The 19213-nt window shown below is 43.1% G+C and overlaps 1 protein-coding gene across 1 annotated transcript; it reads left to right on the top strand.

The window, feature by feature from the left end:
* Positions 1 to 2975: 2975 nt before the first annotated feature.
* dera (deoxyribose-phosphate aldolase (putative)) lies at positions 2976 to 15911 on the top strand. The gene is made up of 9 exons (XM_086269262.1): positions 2976 to 3211; positions 9780 to 9877; positions 10089 to 10236; positions 11311 to 11406; positions 11499 to 11633; positions 11939 to 12067; positions 14343 to 14455; positions 15411 to 15560; positions 15641 to 15911. Exons 1-9 carry the CDS (start codon positions 3181 to 3183, stop codon positions 15695 to 15697), a joined length of 957 nt encoding a protein of 318 aa, XP_086125388.1. The 5' UTR covers positions 2976 to 3180; the 3' UTR covers positions 15698 to 15911.
* The last annotated feature ends 3302 nt before the right edge of the window (positions 15912 to 19213 follow it).

The following is a 19213-nucleotide window of genomic DNA, read 5'->3' as shown; positions in this document are numbered from 1 at the left end:
TTTTATTTTATGTGCAGAAAATAGGTTTAAATGTTAAACTAATTTATTCAAGTCAGAGAATGATGCAGATAATTACATTTTTGCTTGATGCATAAAGTTAAAAGATTAAAACTGATAAAACAAGTTTTAAAAAGAAACTTTTCCATTTGATTACATTTTATATGATGGATTATGTAGAAAAAGTAGAATTGGGCTGAAAGATCTATCGCTTTATTACCTATTCAGGTTGTAAATCGTGTTTTTAAAAAGTAACTAAGTAATTAATTACTTTTGAAAATAAGTAATCAGTAAAGTAACAGGATTACTTTTTTGGGGAAGTAATCAGTAATTAGTTACTGATTACTTTTTTCAAGTAACTTGACCAACACTGGTAGCAATAACAAAGTATGACATAAATTATTCTGTAGCAATTACACAAGAATATCCAGTAATGTCCCTGCCTACAATTACACACATTCACTTACTGAAAATCATTTGCTGTGGCAAATGGGTGCAAGCCTTTGACCACAAACTGAGTCTCTGCTCGGTGACATTCGTCTATCCTGCCTGAAAGGAGACGCTACCGGCAGACTGCAGCGAGAACTGCCAGCATCTGAGCCAGACTCTGTCTCATCATGGTCACTAAATGCACAGTAATGGCAGGTTTGTAATAAGGCAGATCGCGCTAACATAATATGCACTGTTAGTTGATTATTTACCTGCCGCATTAACGGGAGAGGACGTGCAAACGTTACCGCTGCTGCTGGTTGAGATTCACGAGTCCGGAGTGGAATTAAAAACATGACATTCATTTAAGGTCATCGCGTGTTTGTGAGCAAATGCTTTTGCATGTTCGTAGTGTTTCCTCCCTTAAATGAAATATCTACTTTTCAAGTATTGCAAGTTGCCCTGTTGTCATCCGTTCTCGTAAAGTATAACCAAACTTTTGAGCGTTTGAGCCGCTTAGGCGCCGTGTTTCCTGCCAGGTAAATGACGCTCCGCAACGTGGTGACGTCATTCGGGGCGACTGGAATCGATAAGGGAATCGTTTGTAAAAATGGCAAACAATTCCAAGGAATTGAGACAGTGGGAACCGGTTCTCAACAAGAACCGGGTTTCGATACCCATCCCTACTTATATGAAAGAAATGTCATATCCACAGAATCCATGAGTTCAAAGAGCGAGGGCCACAAAGGGCATCCAGCACAGAAGTCAAGGCCCATGAAGGGACGCTAGCCCCTTTCAAAAAATCTATGGCAAGGACATGTGCAGCTGGTGTCACCTCATCAAAGCCAATATGAGGAGGAGATGTAGCTGCTAAGAGAAGGTCTGGCCTCAGGGTCAGATGGCCTGGAACATGAGCAGCTCTTACAGGCAGAAAACAAACACTGCACCATAACAACAGAGAGTGAGACAGCTTTAAAACAGAGGAAAGGACCGCGTCCCTCCCTACCTGTTTATGTAAAAGACTGCTGTTGAAGACAACACCATGCAAAACAACACCCTCTCAGTCTAAGACCCTGGTGCAGGAGCCTGGACTCCCTCCAGGGACGATCTAGTTACCCTCAGCCTCCCCCTGAGGTGACGCGATGCACACAGGCTGTGAGAGAGTGTCCACCACCATCTTTAACAGTCTGAGTGGCACTAAGCAATCGTTGATGCCATTGTGCCCAGTAACCATAACATTGTTTGGAAATGCCATCTGTGTCCCAGCTGAAACTGAGCGAGGCAGTGATAAAACACGGCCCCTCTGTGGTCCGACTAATGTATCCAGTCGCAAATCGAAGAAAGAGATCTGCTGACTTGGAGTTCGTGAGCTCTTTTTAAAGTTCACTAAGAAACCCAGTGCCCGAATGTGGAACAGAACCAGCGAATGCAGGAATGCAAACCTGAGAAACTGCCTGTGGCTCAGGTGTCTAGCCATGTTAGATTGTCCTGTGGACCAAACGGGATTCAAAAGCTGTCTGACTGTTAGAACTGGAACGTTTGTAGATATTTGTTCAAGACTTGCAGGGCCCATATAACCTTCAGGATTGACTGTTTGTGGGCCAAAATCACACCTGCATGCCTCTAGAGTTTCCATACAAGAGGCAACTTGAAACTGTCATCACCAGCAAAAGCTTTTCTACGAAGTATTAAATCAATTTCAGTATATTTCTCATTATTACCCTTAATTTATGGACATCTGTAGTTTGATTTCTTTGCATCCGTGGATTGGATGGGTTGTTACCAACCAACTCTGGTGAGAATTTAATATTAATAGCACCTTTAGAAATGTATTTACTTATAAAACTGGTGATGCATTCAAAACTTATTGGGGAACAACAATGAAATATAGTGGGAACACTTGACATGGTCACCTGAACATTTAACACAGCCCAATTCCACCCATTCTCACAGCTAGGAGGACTGAGGCTTCTTCGTCCTGGGCGTTGGATCCTGCCAGGGGCCTGAAGGTGGGCCTTTGCTCTAAGCCGACTGGCATAGAACTCGACCAGGAGGCTGCGCTCTCACTGGTGGCGCACCCACAGCGGTGGCAGTGGGCGCCACTCTCTTATAAAATTAATTTGATACATAGAAAAAAAACTGAACAAGTGAAGCATTGTGAATACCTGAATGCACCGTACTATATAAATATTCAGACCCTAGGAATCATATTTCCAGCTGAATTCAGAATTTGCTTTGGGGGTTTTGAATTAATTTAGTGGTTTGATTGCAGTACATCAGTTTCATGTCTTGCACTTGAACTATGTTAAACTGCACTGTCCCTTTTAAATAAAATAAATTCAAGTTGATTTGAATATATGTGACAAAATTAGGATTTATTTTGTGTATCCATTCTGCAATTGAAACGTCATTAAAAGCCTGCGCTACACTGACATCTGGTGGAGGGTCAGGCAAACAGGAAAGGTAAATGAAAACTAGTTCATGCCAGTGCTGCTTTTATTTTGAAAGTGTGACTTTTATTTGTGTAGACGTGCAGGTGAATCCTCATGTCGGATGCAAAGAGAAAGATTAATAGCACATGCCGCTGCGCTCTGAAATATCTTCCGTTTCTTTTGTCACACACAAACTTCTACCCTCGTTGGCGTTTGACTTTCCTACGAAGAACACATCCGGGCATTTTGAGCGCACTTCATACGTATTTTGGCTGCGACTGATGACGAAGTTCACAAACGACAGCGTTCTCTGTGGCGAAACATGTCACCCAGAAATCTGGGTACGACGCTCGGTAAGTAAACGCATGTACGGGCAGAACGTCCGCAGTAATCGTGCTCCCACGTTACCGCGACCCAATAGCACGATGATTTTGTTACCAAGGAATATTCACGTCGTCATTTTGCTTTGCGCAGGATTTCACGCTGAAACTTTGAGTGTACGATGCTAAGTTAGGACAGGTGAAGTCAGTGAAGCAGTTAGAGGTGACTGACCCTGAGAGCACGGATGTTACTGCACACTAACAAATAGAACCGGAACAAGCAAAGGAAGCGTTTTAATCCTGCTTTCCGACGTGTAGCTAGTTTTTACTGAGCAACCATGTGACAGCTGGCTCTACTGTGTGATTGAATACTCATGAGGTCTGATTAAGACCTAACACAGCACTGCGGTCTGCTGACAGTTTGTTTCGGACTAGAAAGAAGAGCACGTGGGTTTACCTCGTGACACTACAAAAGTTTAAAGAATGACAAAGTTGATTTATATTCTATATTTCCACAAATGTCCTGCTGTTATTATTCTTCCCACTCACTCCTTCTGTGATTTGACGATGGCCACCTCAACATCTACACAGTACACTTTAAGTAACCTGCGCTCAGAGTGGATGTTTGTCAGTCCAACCAGAGTCACCTGTCAGGCACCTGCACCTGTACTCTAGTGTATTTGTAAGGGATGAGCACAGAGGTCGTATCTGATGTATGAACATGAGATCAGGTCAGAATGAATCCAGACGTGTCACAGGTTAACCTGGCGGTCACATTAACAGTTTGTGTTTTCTGACATTTGTTGAGCTGATGGAAAAGTTGCATCTGAAATTATGTGACATAAAAAAACACGTTACTCTTTATGCCCGCTGCTCTTCTGCAGTGCTACATGCTAAAGTAACATGAGCACAGCTTATAGACACCTGACTATGGTGCTATACATTATGCATACATTTCATTGTCTTGTGTCTTTCATCTCTTTGTATTTGATAGGCCCTTGTGACTGACAGACCATTTACTCAAGTAAAGTACAGATACCTGAAAATTCTACTTAAGTATAGTAACTAAGTACTTCCCACCTCTACAAATATGTTTAAAACAACGACTGATGAAAAACTCAGCATTTTCATTCTTTCAGACTGTTGGTGTGCCACAGAAAACAATCCGACACTACCATAAGGGAAAACACTTAAGCCCTTTTCCCATTAGTACCTACTCAGATTGACTGGTTTCCATTACCTAATGTGTGTGGTTGTTGTTATCCGGTTGTTCAGTGATGACGCGACGAATCCTACTTCCGGGTCTAAAGTAGTCTGCGTTTAATATGGCTTTTGTGTTGTTAACATGTTTAATTGTATTTTCTTCTATTTGATCTCAAAAAGCTCCTAAAACAGTCAGTGATCACTGTTGACCTCCCTCGGCTTTTATTACCGCTAATCATTTATTTAAGCTCAGTTTTTAAAACCTTAGGATGTAACTACAGCCCAGCCCATGCAGCAGTATATGAATGACTAACCTCGTATTGTGGATGGATTATCTCAGTTGTTCTCCTGGCTGAAGTTTGGTCCTTTTACAGCATCCTGCCATGCGATTACATTTGTTCCTGACCACCGAGAACACTCACATTAACTTTTATCGAGTGGAAAAAAAGTTAGCTTGTTTATATTATGCTAACATAGCTGTGTCGCTAGCGGTCACGTAGCACATCATTATATACCAGCTAGCCCAACTTCAGTAACCCTACAAACGTCACTGCTGTTTAGTTTTCTGTCTTCATTTATGCTGGAAGTGATAGCAGAGCTGTACGTTTTATTTTGTTTCCAAAACCCCGCAGTCAGGACATGCTATATTGCATTTAGATAGAAGCTAGCGAGCTAACTCCCTGCTAACTTCTAACTCCGTTAAATGTCATAAATTCTGTTTTCATGGATGCCTGGATGTTAAACTCAATTGTTACACCTGGTAGAGCAGAACGCTGATCATTTTATTAAAGATGAAAGAATTTAGACAGTTTTTCAACTCTCAGTAATCCCATAGTGATCGTTTGATATATGGACCTGCAGCGGAGTTTAGACCCAGACATGGCTAGTGACGTCAGACTGAACAACCGGATAGCAACGTGACCATTGTCCCATGACGTAATTGGTACACAAACACTACAAGAAAGGAGGTCGTCGACGTGAGGATACACCTGCTGCTCGGTGTGTCTTTTTGTCACACTCGGGGACCGTGGCGTTGTTTTTGTAGCCTTTCCTTCGTTGCCTGGGTTCAACAATGGTGCTTTTGATTTTCATGAACAAGACGCTCTCATGACTCACCGAGTGATGCCACTGACTAGCCAATCAGTGGCATGCAGTCTGATGACATCACATTTTAGTACCTGCTTGCATCACTTTGTAACCCCAGGTGAGCAGGTAATATATTAGTACCTCATACCAGGTACTATGACCAACTGCAAAACCCTGAAAATCGCAGCGAATCATGGCGAGTCGATCTTAGTAGGTACTAATTAGGGCTGCCACAAACGATTATTTTGATAGTCGACTAGTCACCGATTATTTTTGCGATTAGTCGACTAATCAGATCATCATCCATTGGACGTTAAACGTACAGCTTATTGCACCAGCAGCATCTGCTCTTATATAACTATCATTAGCTTACAGCTTTAAGTGTTTAAGGTCTGTGCTAACTAAAAATAAAGACAAGATGATAGTTTATTAAATTTTAATGAAATTTGCAGATTGTTTCGGTGGAGTTTAATAAACTCCTTGCTATCTAAACTATAACAGGACACAGGAGTAAATTCTGGAGCATCTCACACTTCTGATAATCAGTTGTCTGCTTGACGTTTATTCAGCTGTGTAAAAACTATAACTTTAATCTCAGCCAAACCGATTTACTCAGGAACAAATAAAATACTGAAAAAGCCAAACAATAACATTTTTAAGTTATCTAAGTGACTCATATATCATGTTTAACCTGAGTAGACAAAGACAGGCTTTCTAACACGTGTGGGGTCCGGTGTTATCCCCGGCTCTAGTGAGCCTTGCCCCCGGCTAGCTATCAAGCTGGTGGGTAACAGACGTCTCCGAAAACGTCGGAGCACTTTTGAAAATATGCGGTGTCCTGATAAACCGAGCAGATATTTGAGGTTTACACAGCTACATTCTCGCCTGAAAATATCTTAAGTCCTGCCATCTTCTGTTTCAGTGCGTTATTACACTCTTAAATCCTACTACTTATTTCTTACAAAGCTTCAAACGACGCGTCGACTATTAAATTAGTCGTCGACGAATTTGATAGTCGACTAATCGTGGCAGCCCTAGTTCTAATGGAAGGGTACAGGCAGGGTGTTGGTGTTGATTGCCCGGATCTTGTTCTTTCCAAGAGCGAGCATTCCCAAGATCTTGGGTATTTGGTGGTTTCGGCTCCTCTTCATGGTTCCCATTCACCTGCAAGATTCTAAGGTACTTGTAGCCGTCCTCAGTCTGCAGTGTCACCTACTGGTAGTACAATCCCCTCATTTCTGACCATTTTTTTGTCTCTTTGTTGCTCCAACTGCACGTCTCCAATATGAAAGAAATTCTCATGTCGTTTCTGTAGAGCCTCATTCACTCCCAGCATACAGCTTGAAGCCATCCATGTTAGGGCTGCAGCTATTGATTATTTGAGTAAATAAGTTTGATTATTCCATCGATTATTTTGATAACAAATACTTTGGTCTTATTAATGAGCAATAATAAATATTCAAACGATGAAAAACGGAGGTCTTTCAGAATAAACTATTCATTGTATGGTTTACCTCAACTTACTCTAAGACTTACCGTATTTTTTGGACCATAAGGCACTTTAAGCAAAACAAAACAGTCAGATAAGTCAAATTTTACTCAGCTCATTCTTCTTGCTTCCTCCACTTCTGTACCATTGATTCATTAATGTTGAATTCTCTGCAGCTGCTCTATTCCATGTTGTTGCAGTACATTAATGACTAACCTCGTATTGTGGATGGATTATCTCAGTTGTTCTCCTGACTGAAGTTTGGTCCGTTTACAGCATCCTGCCATGCGATTGCATTTGTCTCTAACTAGGGCTGCTCAATTATGGCAAAAATGATAATCACGATTATTTTCACTGACATTGAGATCTCGATTATTTGATGATATTTATTTAACAATAACAATGTGTTGAATAATGACTTTAAAGATTGTCAAAAAATAATATAAAATAGTGTGCAAATACTGATAACAGTGCAAATGTTTGCAATATAAAAAATAATTGAAAAATGTAAACATTAATGTTTAGTGAGCTTTGCAGTGTTACTCTGTGGTGCAGCTACGACACTGTAGCAAAGTTTACACACTGTGTCTAATTGATCCACGTCTGACTGAACCCATAATGTTTCCACACCACTGGAGCTTTTTTTTTTACCTCTTTTCAACCAACTGCAGTCACTCTCCTCTCCAAATAACTTCTGCTTAGCTTTCCGAGCTTCCCTCTGGTCCTCTTAATCAGCGGTCCCCAACCCTCGGACCGGTACCGGTCCGTGAGTCGTTTGGTACCGGGCCGCGAGAGTTGAGGCTCAGGTGTGAAATGTCTGGTTTTCAGGGTTTTTATCGGTTTTCAGTGTTATTTTGTTATCGTCTTTATCGTTGACTCGGTTTTCCTCGGTCTTTTCACGTGTGTTATGAATAAATTTCATTTTTTTCGGTACCGGTACTAGTTTTATTTTGTTGTATTTATCCGCGACACCTTAAAGGCCGGTCCATGAAAATATTGTCGGGCATAAACCGGTCCGTGGCACAAAAAAGGTTGGAGACCGCTGCTCTTAATTGTTGTGACGCGTGTTCGAAATGCAGAGAGGTGCGTTCGATTTGCCACACGGAGCAGTGTGAGAGTAAAGCAAGAGGGAGGGGCTAATAATCGGCTCAGTCACTTTTAATGATCGTTGAAAGCCCAGATTGTAATCGAGATTAAAATTCGATTAATTGAGCAGCCCTATCTCTAACCATCGGGAACCCTCACGTTAACTTTTATCGAGTGGAAAAAAAGTTAGCATTCAACCTCCAGCTTCACTGTGTTTATGCTATGCTAACATAGCTGTGTTGCTAGCCACACGTAGCACATCATTATATAGCAGCTAGCCAACTTCAGTAACCCTACAAACGTCACTGCTGTTTAGTTTCCTGTCTTCATTTATGTTGGAAGTGATAACAGAGCTGTACGTTTGAATGCTTCAGAAACCTCTCAGTCAGAACATGCTATATCATGCTTAGGTGGAAGCTAGTGAGCTAACTTCCTGCTAACTTCTAACTCTGTTAAATGTCATAAATTCTGTTTTCATGGATGCCTGGATGTTAAACTTAATTGTTACACCTGGTAGAGCAGCAAAGCTGATCGTTTTATTAAAGATGAAAGACTTTAGACAGTTTTTAACTCTCAGTGATGCTGCAGTGTTCGTTTGACTAATGGCGTCAGACTTAAACACCAGATTGTTCCAGTATTACTGAGTCTCCAGCCTTTGGCGGCTGTTCTCATGTTGTTCCCCTGATGCTGAGTTTCTACGTTGTATGGCTCAAAGCTGACTTACTCTCCTGGTTTCTCTCTGGTGTTCCTCTTTGGGGCAGATAGCTGTGAGTCTTTGTAAGATTCAAGCTTCTTTGTCACGTGCATAGTTATACAGATATAACACGCAGTGAAACGCTCCTCAACTGTGCAAAAAAGAGAGACAGAACTTTATATACAGTGAATGAGTATTTACAAAGAGGACATTATGTGCAGCAAGTGGGTGGCATTATATAAATAAAGATAAGAGGCCTCACATACAACAGTTTGTTGTGCTTAGACACCTCATGCTCACGTCCCTCTGTGCTGCTTTGATCTCTGCCTCTGGTATCGAGAGGACATCTGATTGAAATACTGTTGAAATCTCCCAATTCTTTGAATCTTTGGGCTGAAGGAAGGACAATACTCGGTGTATTTATGCTCAATCAACAATCATTTATTTCCATACAATTCAATACTTAAGAGCATAAGGACCATCATGATGGGGAGACATGCCTGAAGAGGGTCACAGCAAGTCTCAAAATGGTGACGGGTTGCTCAGCTTTTTATAGTCTCTAGTGGCCCCCATCTAGTCGTAAAAGCCAAAACATCACATTCTTTCTCTGTTACAGCGCCGAAGTTATGACCTCGGCAGTTGTTTCTCTGCTTTCTGTAAGGTGGGGGTGTGGAATGTGGTCTATCTCCTCTGTCTTAGACACAGAGTCTCCTTCTCTTCATGATTCAACAATAGAACATGTCAAGAAAACAGTGTAACACATTCCCAGCCGATCAAGGATACAGAGTGATGCACATTTATCTAATGAACTAATATGTAAATATGTTCTGTTAACTCAAAAGTATAATGAGAACTAAACTACATACAGCTCACACACTCTATATTAAAGGGTATAATATGATCTACAGCAGTATTCTAATTCAACTACTTTGATTACATATATAAGGTAACATATGATAACAGAATAATATCACAATACTCTCTGTGTGTTTCAGCCACTTTAATAAAGTGAGTTTGTTTCTGCTGTTCTGTGTTCATAACAGACCTGGAAAGGATATCCAAAGTGAGAGTGAACACACAGGCTGTGTTGAAGAGGGCTCAGTTTATCCAAAGACAGAAGATCCCCAAGAAACAGTGGCAGGTGAGCTGTGCTGTAAGCTGTGGTGCACGATGACAACAAGCCCACGCCGTCTTAACTTGTAACACCAAAATGCATTTATGTGTACGTACATGTAAGCACACCTCTGTGGTCATAGACAGTATTAACTATAAGGCGGGTTTCAGGGCTACATTTTTAACATGTCTCACGGTGTATCCTTCTCTGAGCGCTGTTTCCTTGTGTGTCCTTGCAGGCTGCGTGGCTGCTGAAGGCCGCGACCCTGATCGACCTGACCACTCTGGCCGGAGACGATACGGCCTCCAACGTGCACAGGCTCTGTTTGAAAGCTATCCACCCAGTTCGATACGACCTGCTCAAGAAGCTTGATATGCACGACAAAGGTCCGCCCTCACGTCTGTCAGGAAAACTGATAAAATGAAAACAAGCGTTAGTGTCATAAAATAATTATTAGTAAATAATGAGCTAGCGTATCCTGTCACGATAGCTTCAGTGGTGCTTAGTATTAATTCTCAACGTCTCTCTGCTGTTTTGAATATTGTTGTGTTGAGCATCATTAGTGTAAAAGGAATCACAACAAATTTGTATTCATTTGCAGTTTTCCCAAATCATGCCAGCAAAATCCCGTCGGCATCACGTGAGAAACAAGTAACGGCTGTTTCCATGTTACGATTTCACCTGTCAGGACATAATGTGTAAATCACAGGTCGCAACATCGGACAAATATAATCCTGCATCAACAAAAAGCCGTGAAATGTATTTATTTAACACAAACAAAAAGTCGTGTGTGGCAAAACTAACCTTACTTTAAAAGCAGATTTTCCTGTTTGCTGAGAAACAAAATAACCATTAACCGTTGTTGCTGCGTCCCAGTCAAAGTCCAGATCAGGGACGTGACAGGTCATTAATTCTAAAAGAACCTCTGAGAGCCTCTAACACCGGGCTCACTGGATGAAATAAAAAGATATTACACGTGCATTTTAAGTTTAATCACGTTCATCGTTAATCCCATAATGTTTGAAACGTGCGTTACTCTGCACACACAGTGTTGGTCTTTATTAGTGTCCACGTCTCTGTGCAGAACAGGGTTACACATCACTGTGGTTACGCGCTCATGTTCCAGTTTGCTCTGACAAAGACGCACAGCTGCTTTTTCCCTTTAAAGCCAGTGTGAACAGAGCGTTGGTGGTGAGGACGGCTGTCGCTCATTTATTCACAGACAAAGTCAAACACAGGAGGCTTTGAACCATTAACATCTCACAACCGCATGAATTCAAATGTTTTATTTACCTTTTTCTGCTACCATGATCTCATTGATCAGTTTTATCATCCTATTTGTCATCGTTACCTGATGAGTAAGCATGCCAGACTGCTCAGACACTAGTCCGCCTGCAGAGGGAGCCACAGGCCAGTTTATCACCACGTTTCTTCTTCTTTGCTCTGATCCCTGATGTCAGGCGTGACAACAGCAGCGGTGTGTGTGTATCCATCTCGTGTGACTGATGCTGTTGGAGCACTTAAAGCAGCCGACTCCAGCCTTCCTGTCGCCTCAGGTAAGTCGTAGCTATGGCAACCCTGTGTGTGTAATATAGAAAATGAAAGGCTTGTGCTGCCTGGGCTCCACTGTGTTATCTGTTTCTCCCAGTGGCCACTGGCTTCCCAGCTGGCCAGACTCCACTGGAGACCCGCCTGCAGGAAGTGCGCATAGCAGTGAGTGACGGCGCGACGGAGATCGACATCGTCATCAACAGGATGCTGGCCATTACAGGACAGTGGGAAGGTATGCTGCAGCCTCACTGTCGTTACTGTGGTTGTATGGAAGGATCTGTGTGTTGAATACTGATGTCTGAGCCTGTAGTAAGAGTTTCATACGTGATGAAATGCCAGTTACAAAACAAACCATCGGCTAATCCAGTAATCCGCCCGTTTCCTGTCACTTCTGTCTGCGTCATGAGGGCAGCAGAGAAGGTGAGGCCTCCCTCCCTCAGTGTCGTCCCCCCCCCCCCCCCACACACACACACACACACACACATGGGCGTGCACTGAACATGTCAAGTGATTTCAGTTTCGTGTCTCCCTCTGCAGCCATGTACGACGAGATCCGTCAGTTTCGGGAGGCTTGTGGCCCCGCCCACATGAAGACCATCCTGGCTGTCGGAGAGCTCGGCTCGTTCACCAACGTCTACAGAGCCAGCATGGTCGCCATGATGGCTGGTCAGTCTCACAGCTGTGTGTGTGTGTGTGTGTGTGTGTGTGTGTGTGTGTGTGTGTGTTCGTGTTCATCTGATAGTTTAATTACACTTTCTAGTGAAGCTGATCATAAAATAAAAACTGCATGGTTCCAGCTTTATATTTGTTTTCTGTTAGTAATTTCAGTTTAAAGACGAGCAGGTTGGGCTGTGGATGTAATAACAAAGCACTGTGTTAATGAAACGCTGCATGTATGAAGCTTCTTTACTCCATGGAGGCCTTTTACAGATGCAACTCAGTCTGTCAAGCTCGATTTAAGGTTTTACGACATGTTTAGCGGCGTCTACAGAGTGTGAGGTCACTGGGCTGTAGTTTATATTTGCTAACTGCTGAGAGAACCAGTAACCCACTGTGTGTGGGGTCATTTACTGCCTCTGGCTGCAACAGCATCCCATCCACTTTCACTTCCTGTTGCTCGAGCTGTTCGTCGTTCTTTGTCTCGCTGCACTAAAATGTGAAAGTCTGTCTGTAGCTGTGATGTTCAGGTTTGTATAAATGAGTGAGGGGGGGGGGAGTCTAACAGAGATTTCTGAGAGTTTGCTGATGTTGGGATTCCCAGTCGTGCTTTGGTAAGAAATGTTGTGTTTGTAGTGTGATGCACATGTAGCAGCTGCTTATGATGTTTGGGGGGAAAGACAGTTTTATTCCATTAAATGATTGCATGTTGCAGACGTCTGCTCTCTGCTCTGCCAACAGAGAGATGGAGGGAACTATTAGCAGCTACGAGCCGACCCGGTGATGTCGTGTCCTGCACAAGACTAAACTTTAAACACGTATCACACAGTTACGTCTATGACCGTTGTTGAGAACAGGGCTCCATGATGTAAATGAGCCTTTATACATGCAGGCTTCATGTCCACGTAACGCTGGGTTCATGGTTTTGATCAAAGGTGTGAAATCATAAAGATTTTTGGGCAGAGTCACAGATGCCCTTTGGGCTCGCAGCAGGAAAGGCCTCCAGTGTAAACTCGCTCTCCAGGCTCTTCACTCTGACAGCTGTTAAATGACTGAGACTAGCTTACAGAATAAGTTGATACACAGGATCTCAGACCCGTGTTTTCATTGGTCATCTGTTCTGTCGTGTCAAATGAAGCACGTGGTCACACAGGCTGTATGACAGTAGCATGTTGATCTGCTCCTAACTCTGCTTTAATAACAGCTGATCTGCACTCACTGCCTGCATACCTGCAGCGTATGTAGAAACATTTACGCCATGTAACAAAAATTGCTGACACGCACGCACATGGGCGCATGTGCACGCACGCACGCATCCACACAGGCACACATGCACACACGCGAGCGTGCTTAACCAGCCGTCACACAGGCGCACACACACACACACACACACACAGGCACACGTACACACACACACACACGTGCACACACACACGCGAGCGTGCTTAACTAGCCGTCACACAGGCACACGTGCACGCACACAGGCACACACGTGCACACACACAGTAAGCCGATTACGGACCTAAATTGTCAGGCGCTCTGATAGAGATCGTCATTAAAATACATTGCTTTTGTCACCACACTTGCTCCTTAATCTCCTCTTGTTCCTATGAATTGCATATGAGATTCCTGAAATTGAATGATAATTTTACCTATTAATCTCTGATATAGCCTTTTTTTACCCCGCCGTTCCCCGCCAGTATCTCCCTGCTCACGCAAATGAATAGAGCTTCATTACCGCCACCCACATTTAATAACCGTTATCCATTATCTGGTAATTAAGACTCCGTATAACGAATCTTAAGGATTACGCCAGTTTGAGAAAGAGGGGAGAGAAACTGAAAAAATACATATAACATGTCTTTAATGAACTGTAAAATTTCCATCTTGTTCTGTTCGGTAATGAACGGTCATTATAACTCAGGGAGGCAGGAGGGCGGCGCCTCTTTTTTCTGCCCCTGCAGTTTGTGGGTAATCTGTTAAACTGCGTCATTTCATCTTCTATTTTTATCAGTCTAGCTGATAAAATATAATTGGCTGTGAAGGAAGGCGAGGAAAGAAATAATGATTTTTATTGATGAGCATTAAGCTGTCGTTTGTTGCAGCAGCTTACGCTTTTCTCCGGCCGCGCTGTCGGTGCAGTCGACCTGCATGGGAACGCCGGCCTCGAGCCGTTTGTCGTCCCGTCGGACAAATTTGAAGTCGAAACCCGACAGCTGAGCGATGCAACATAACCTCAGTACGTGCTTTTGTTGAAGACATCTCATCTGTTCCAACACGGCAGGTTCAGACTTCATCAAGACGTCTACAGGGAAGGAGGCTGTCAATGCTACTTACCCTGTTGCCATAGTGATGGTGAGAGCCATCCGTGACTACTTCATGAGTACGGGCCACAAGGTACAGTGGGCGTGAACACTCACTGACTGTAGAACAGTTACTACATTTATTATGTTCATGAAACCAGCATCACGTTCACTGTGACTGATGGACGGAAAGTCTTTGACATGGAAAGAAGTACTTGCATGAATGTGGAGTCATGTGTTGTATGAGCAGCTCGAGTACTCGAGTAGATGAGAAGCATTTTATCAAACAGCAGGAACTTAATTCTGCTCAGTTTCATTAAGATGCAGCAAAAATCTTAATGTAAACATTTACATGGCAGCGCTGCAAGACAGGTTGAGTCACCATGACGTGCGTCTACATCAATAACCAATCGTAGGCCAGTCGAGGCTCGCCACAGTGTGCTCTCTGTATTTAGTGTCAAAACGGACGGTTTTGATTTTAGTGCTGTGGAACCAGGTTCAAGCAAAGTTCCTCAGATTAAAACACTCTTTATTAGTTACACCGTGTTAGTTCTGACCTGCTTTTGCCTTCAGAACTTTATTGTCAGTGTTGCGACAAACAACTACTACTGAAAAAGTACCAGGTACTGTGACCTAATGGAAAACCCCGCAAACCGTGGCGATCTGAGCTGAGTAGGTACTGATGGACCAGTAGAGCCCCTGGTCCATCAGTAACCCTGTCCCCCTGCCATGTGAAAGCCGGCAGGGGGACAGGGTTGTACTGATGGACCAGGGGCTCTACTGTGTGAAAGCTGGCAGGGTTGAAGTCACCAAAGATGGAACCTCGGGTGCTGAGTCTGTAGCCGGGCTCTGGCAGAGTGGATAATGTCGCAGCAGAGGGAGGAACGTAAACAGCCACAGAGGTCACATGGGTCCAACTGCTGGTTGACGCATGTGCACGTAACATTTTTTAGGCGTGTGTATTTCCAAGTACCACCTTTGTAGATGTGTCATCGTGCTCCAAGTGTGTTGTGTGTTTTATTGACACACGTGTGCATGCCTTCTTTTAGGTGGGCTTTAAGCCAGCAGGGGGCATCCGAACAGCTGAAGAGTCTTTGGTTTGGCTGACTCTTATCAAAGAAGAGCTGGGTGATGATTGGCTCTGTCCCGGCCTGTTTCGCCTGGGAGCCAGCAGCCTATTGGCTGACATTGAGAGGCAGGTGGGTACGCAGTAAACGCGCAGTAGATGTGACATGTCTTGTTTTACACAAGGTTTTTACAGATGTTTTTGCTTGGACAGATTTATCATCAGGTGACTGGACAGTATGCAGCGTATCATGAGCTTCCCATGGCTTGAATTCACCTGCTTCACGTTTTAAAGAGAAGCTCAGAAGATCCACACGAGCCTCATTCGTAAATCTGCTGCTCCTTCAAGGTGCTTTCAGTGTCCTGATGAATAACCCAGCTGGTAATTTAAAGCTTGAAGCGAAGAATGTGATGAAGATCAAAGTTTTTTACTTGTTATAATTTAACAATCGCACTTCATAAAATAAACACGGAGTGGAAAAACAGTTTGTTTCCTGTTTATTCTTATAAATGGGGGCGATCGTGGCTCAAGAGTTGGGTGTTCGTCTTGTAACCGGAAGGATGCTGGTTGGAGCCCCGGCTCGGACAGTCTCGGTCGTTGTGTCCTTGGGCAAGACACTTCACCTACCACCTACTGGTGTTGGCCAGAGGGGCGATGGCGCGATATGGCAGCCTCGCTTCTGTCAGTCTGCCCCAGGGCAGCTGTGGCTACGACTGTAGCTGCCTCCACCAGTGTGTGAATGTGAGAGTGAATGAATAGTGGCATTGTAAAGCGCTTTGGGTGCCTAGAAAAGCGCTATATAAATCCAATCCATTATTATTATTATTATTATTATTATTATTATTATTATTATTATTATTATTATTATTATTATTATTATTATTATTATTATTATAATAAAAGTTGGTAAACTGTAAAAGATGCAGCAGAGTGTAAAGTTGAGTTTAGTTTAAAGTTATGTTGGCTGTAGGTGTGTCAGCTGTCACATCACAGCCTCATTAAACATTTATACTGAAGCTCCACAGTGTAAAATGCAGCACATTAGTGTTGGTGGAGAAAGACAGGAAGCAAAACGGTCTCAGTCCGTGTTTTTTAAAGTTTCTCCTGAAAGCATGAAGAATGTTTAAGGAAAAAAACATTACTGATCATTTTGGGAATAAAGTCAAAATTTCAATATTAAAGTCGAGATTTTGAACTCTAAACTCTGGTAAAGACGAGATGTGCTGAGCAAAAACACACAAAGGCCCAGCTGGACTTTTGCTGTCAGGTGACCGTGCAGCACCATGCTGTGTGCAAGAGATGCACCATCAGCTGAAACCAGAGTGTGGCTTTTGCAGCAGTTTTACGTCACTCGTGGCAGAACCACCAGTCGTGTCGGCAGTGATGGCAAATATAAATGAGCCATCAGAGCAACAGATCTGCGATAGGAAGCGTGCGGCTTATGCTGCCAACCATAAGTGATCCTGACCTGTCCACTGATCTGTGCTGAACGTCTTCCTGAGGATTAGACGCAGGGCTTGAACAGCATGCAAATACATTTGAGGTTCATCTCAAGGCAGAAAACTTTTTCTTTTATACTTGAAGACGTTACAGACGCTGACCTTGGACGAATGAGTCGGTGCCTTGTGGAGTGATGGGCACGAGCTTTTTCATTCACCTTCCTCCGAGGGGTTGCCTCAGCTGATCCTCTGCTGTCACACGATCCCTGCACACTCACTGCATCGTTCTCTGTTGTCTTCCTGTTTTCCTTCTGCCTGTCAGCTCCATCTTCAACATCACCTGCCCACTATAGCCACTATCCCTACCAAGTAAGTGGGCTAATCTAAAGACAAGGTTGGTGAGTAACTAAAATAATAAAAGAAAAACAAGTTGTTTTTTCTAGTTTGAGAAATGGCATCATGTCTTTGAGCCACAGGGAGTTTGGGGGGTTAGGTGACTTCCAGAGGAGTAAGGATACACCGTGTTGTCACCAGGATGTAAAAGCAAGAAACTTTGTTTTGCAGGGAAGCTGCATTTTTTGATTCAGAGTGTTTGCCAGTTCAGTGACCCCATGCTGCCTGGCTGGAGGGCAGGAGTGTGGTTTGGAGTCGGACCCACGGCCCTTTACTGCTCGTCTTCCCCCACGTCTCTTTCTCCCTCCCTGCTTTCTCGTCTCTCTTTGCAGCTTGGATTTTGGGTTCTGTTCTGGTGAACTGAAAAAGAAATTATCTGCAGACATAGATAAGCTTTGAGAGATTCCCATAAACTGAATTGTTATTATTAATAGATAAAAATTCACCAGTTGCTGATGCAATGAAGTCATTAAATGTATCATCTGAAAGCAGAAGTGAATAGAAACCCCGTGGGAAGGAGAAATGGGATTGGTCTAGAGTCCACAGTAAGGGGGGCACAGCTGGATGACAGTCAGAGGGAATCACTTTAAACTGTCAGTGAAAAAAATCAATACAGGAATAAGATTAAAAAAATGAATATGTCCTTGTTTGTGGATTAAGAAGTCTCCAAGAGTCAACACAGCCATCATGTAGTTAAAATAAGATGTAGATCTAAGTGTGGGGGATTAGGCGCAGGTGTGACCACGAGCGGTCCGTTTGAATGAGTGGCAGATTTCCCAAGGACATTTCAGGGTAAAGTGGTCTCTATCCTGTAAATGTGTGTCTGTAGAAAAGTTCAGCTTTGAGGTGAGAGAATCACTTAGATCACTTAACAGGATGTTTCACATCTTTAAAATTCAGTTTAGTAATCTGAATAATCGACTACATCAAGATTCTGGAGGATATCAAACATACTCAGAGTCATTTAAATAAAAAGGAAAAAAACACTGAGTCACAGCGTCATAACTAAGAAACAACCCTTTCTTGGAAGCAACAGTTCCTCCCAGTGTTGGAACATTTGCTGTCAATGTGGATTTCAAAGTTTCCATCCTATGCTTGGTTAGAATGGGGGGGGGCATCTATTTTGGAGTGTCCTGTATGTGTTAGACAGTAATTTTGGGGCTTTTGAGATCAGGTGTTTGTATTGGAGATTACGCGTCGGAATTTCAGGAGCGGGACCACGCCTCCAAACACGCTCCCTCCGGTTCCCTCAGTTCTGCAAGCTGATCATTCTCGTCTACGTGCCCCTCCCTCCTTGTTCTCAGTTCTTTAACTTCTTCACTTCTATTTAGTGCATGAGGATCTGCCAGGGAGGCGTCACCAGTCGCCTTCGAGGTCTTCCCCAAACTGCAGCTCAACTGTGGGCCAGCGAGTGAAATTGGACTTGATTAGTGTGAGATAGCGATAAGACGACAGCATCAGCAGACTGCTCAAGTTTCTTCTTGGTGTATTTTATTTTCTGTCATCTTAAAAAACCCCGGTTGTCCAAACCTCACTGGTTTCATACAGATTTGTACACACCTGAACCTCATCAGTCTCTCATTAACAAACAGGTTAGCCAAAAAACAAAACACTTCATCTAACTTACAAACTCATTTACTCTCAAATGGTTTCAAAAGTAAAACACTTTATGCAGTACAACTCAAAAAGCTTAGTTTGTACCCAGTGATGCAGTCAGTGACATCATGAGCCTTCATAAACAGGAAGTGCTGGGCCGGCCCCGCCCACACACCTGCTCTGGACGTGAGATCTGAACAAAGGGACAAACAACGGTAAGTGTAACCAAAGCAACGTCAACAAGCATAATTCAACAAAAATGTTCCTTTATCAGAAAAAGGACCTGATGGTTCAATAGTGTTAACTTTAAAAACATATACATGGATGTAAACTAACATAATGCAACCACAAACTAACC

This window comes from Aulonocara sp. 'chitande type north' Nkhata Bay, linkage group LG17, assembly GCF_057382095.1.
Source record: "Aulonocara sp. 'chitande type north' Nkhata Bay isolate Kocher_YH1m ecotype deep benthic linkage group LG17, A_spYH_male_GT1.1, whole genome shotgun sequence".
NCBI lineage: Eukaryota > Metazoa > Chordata > Actinopteri > Cichliformes > Cichlidae > Aulonocara > Aulonocara sp. 'chitande type north' Nkhata Bay.
The sequence above is the reverse complement of the archived record's forward strand: the minus strand, read 5'-3'. Positions and strand labels throughout refer to the sequence as shown.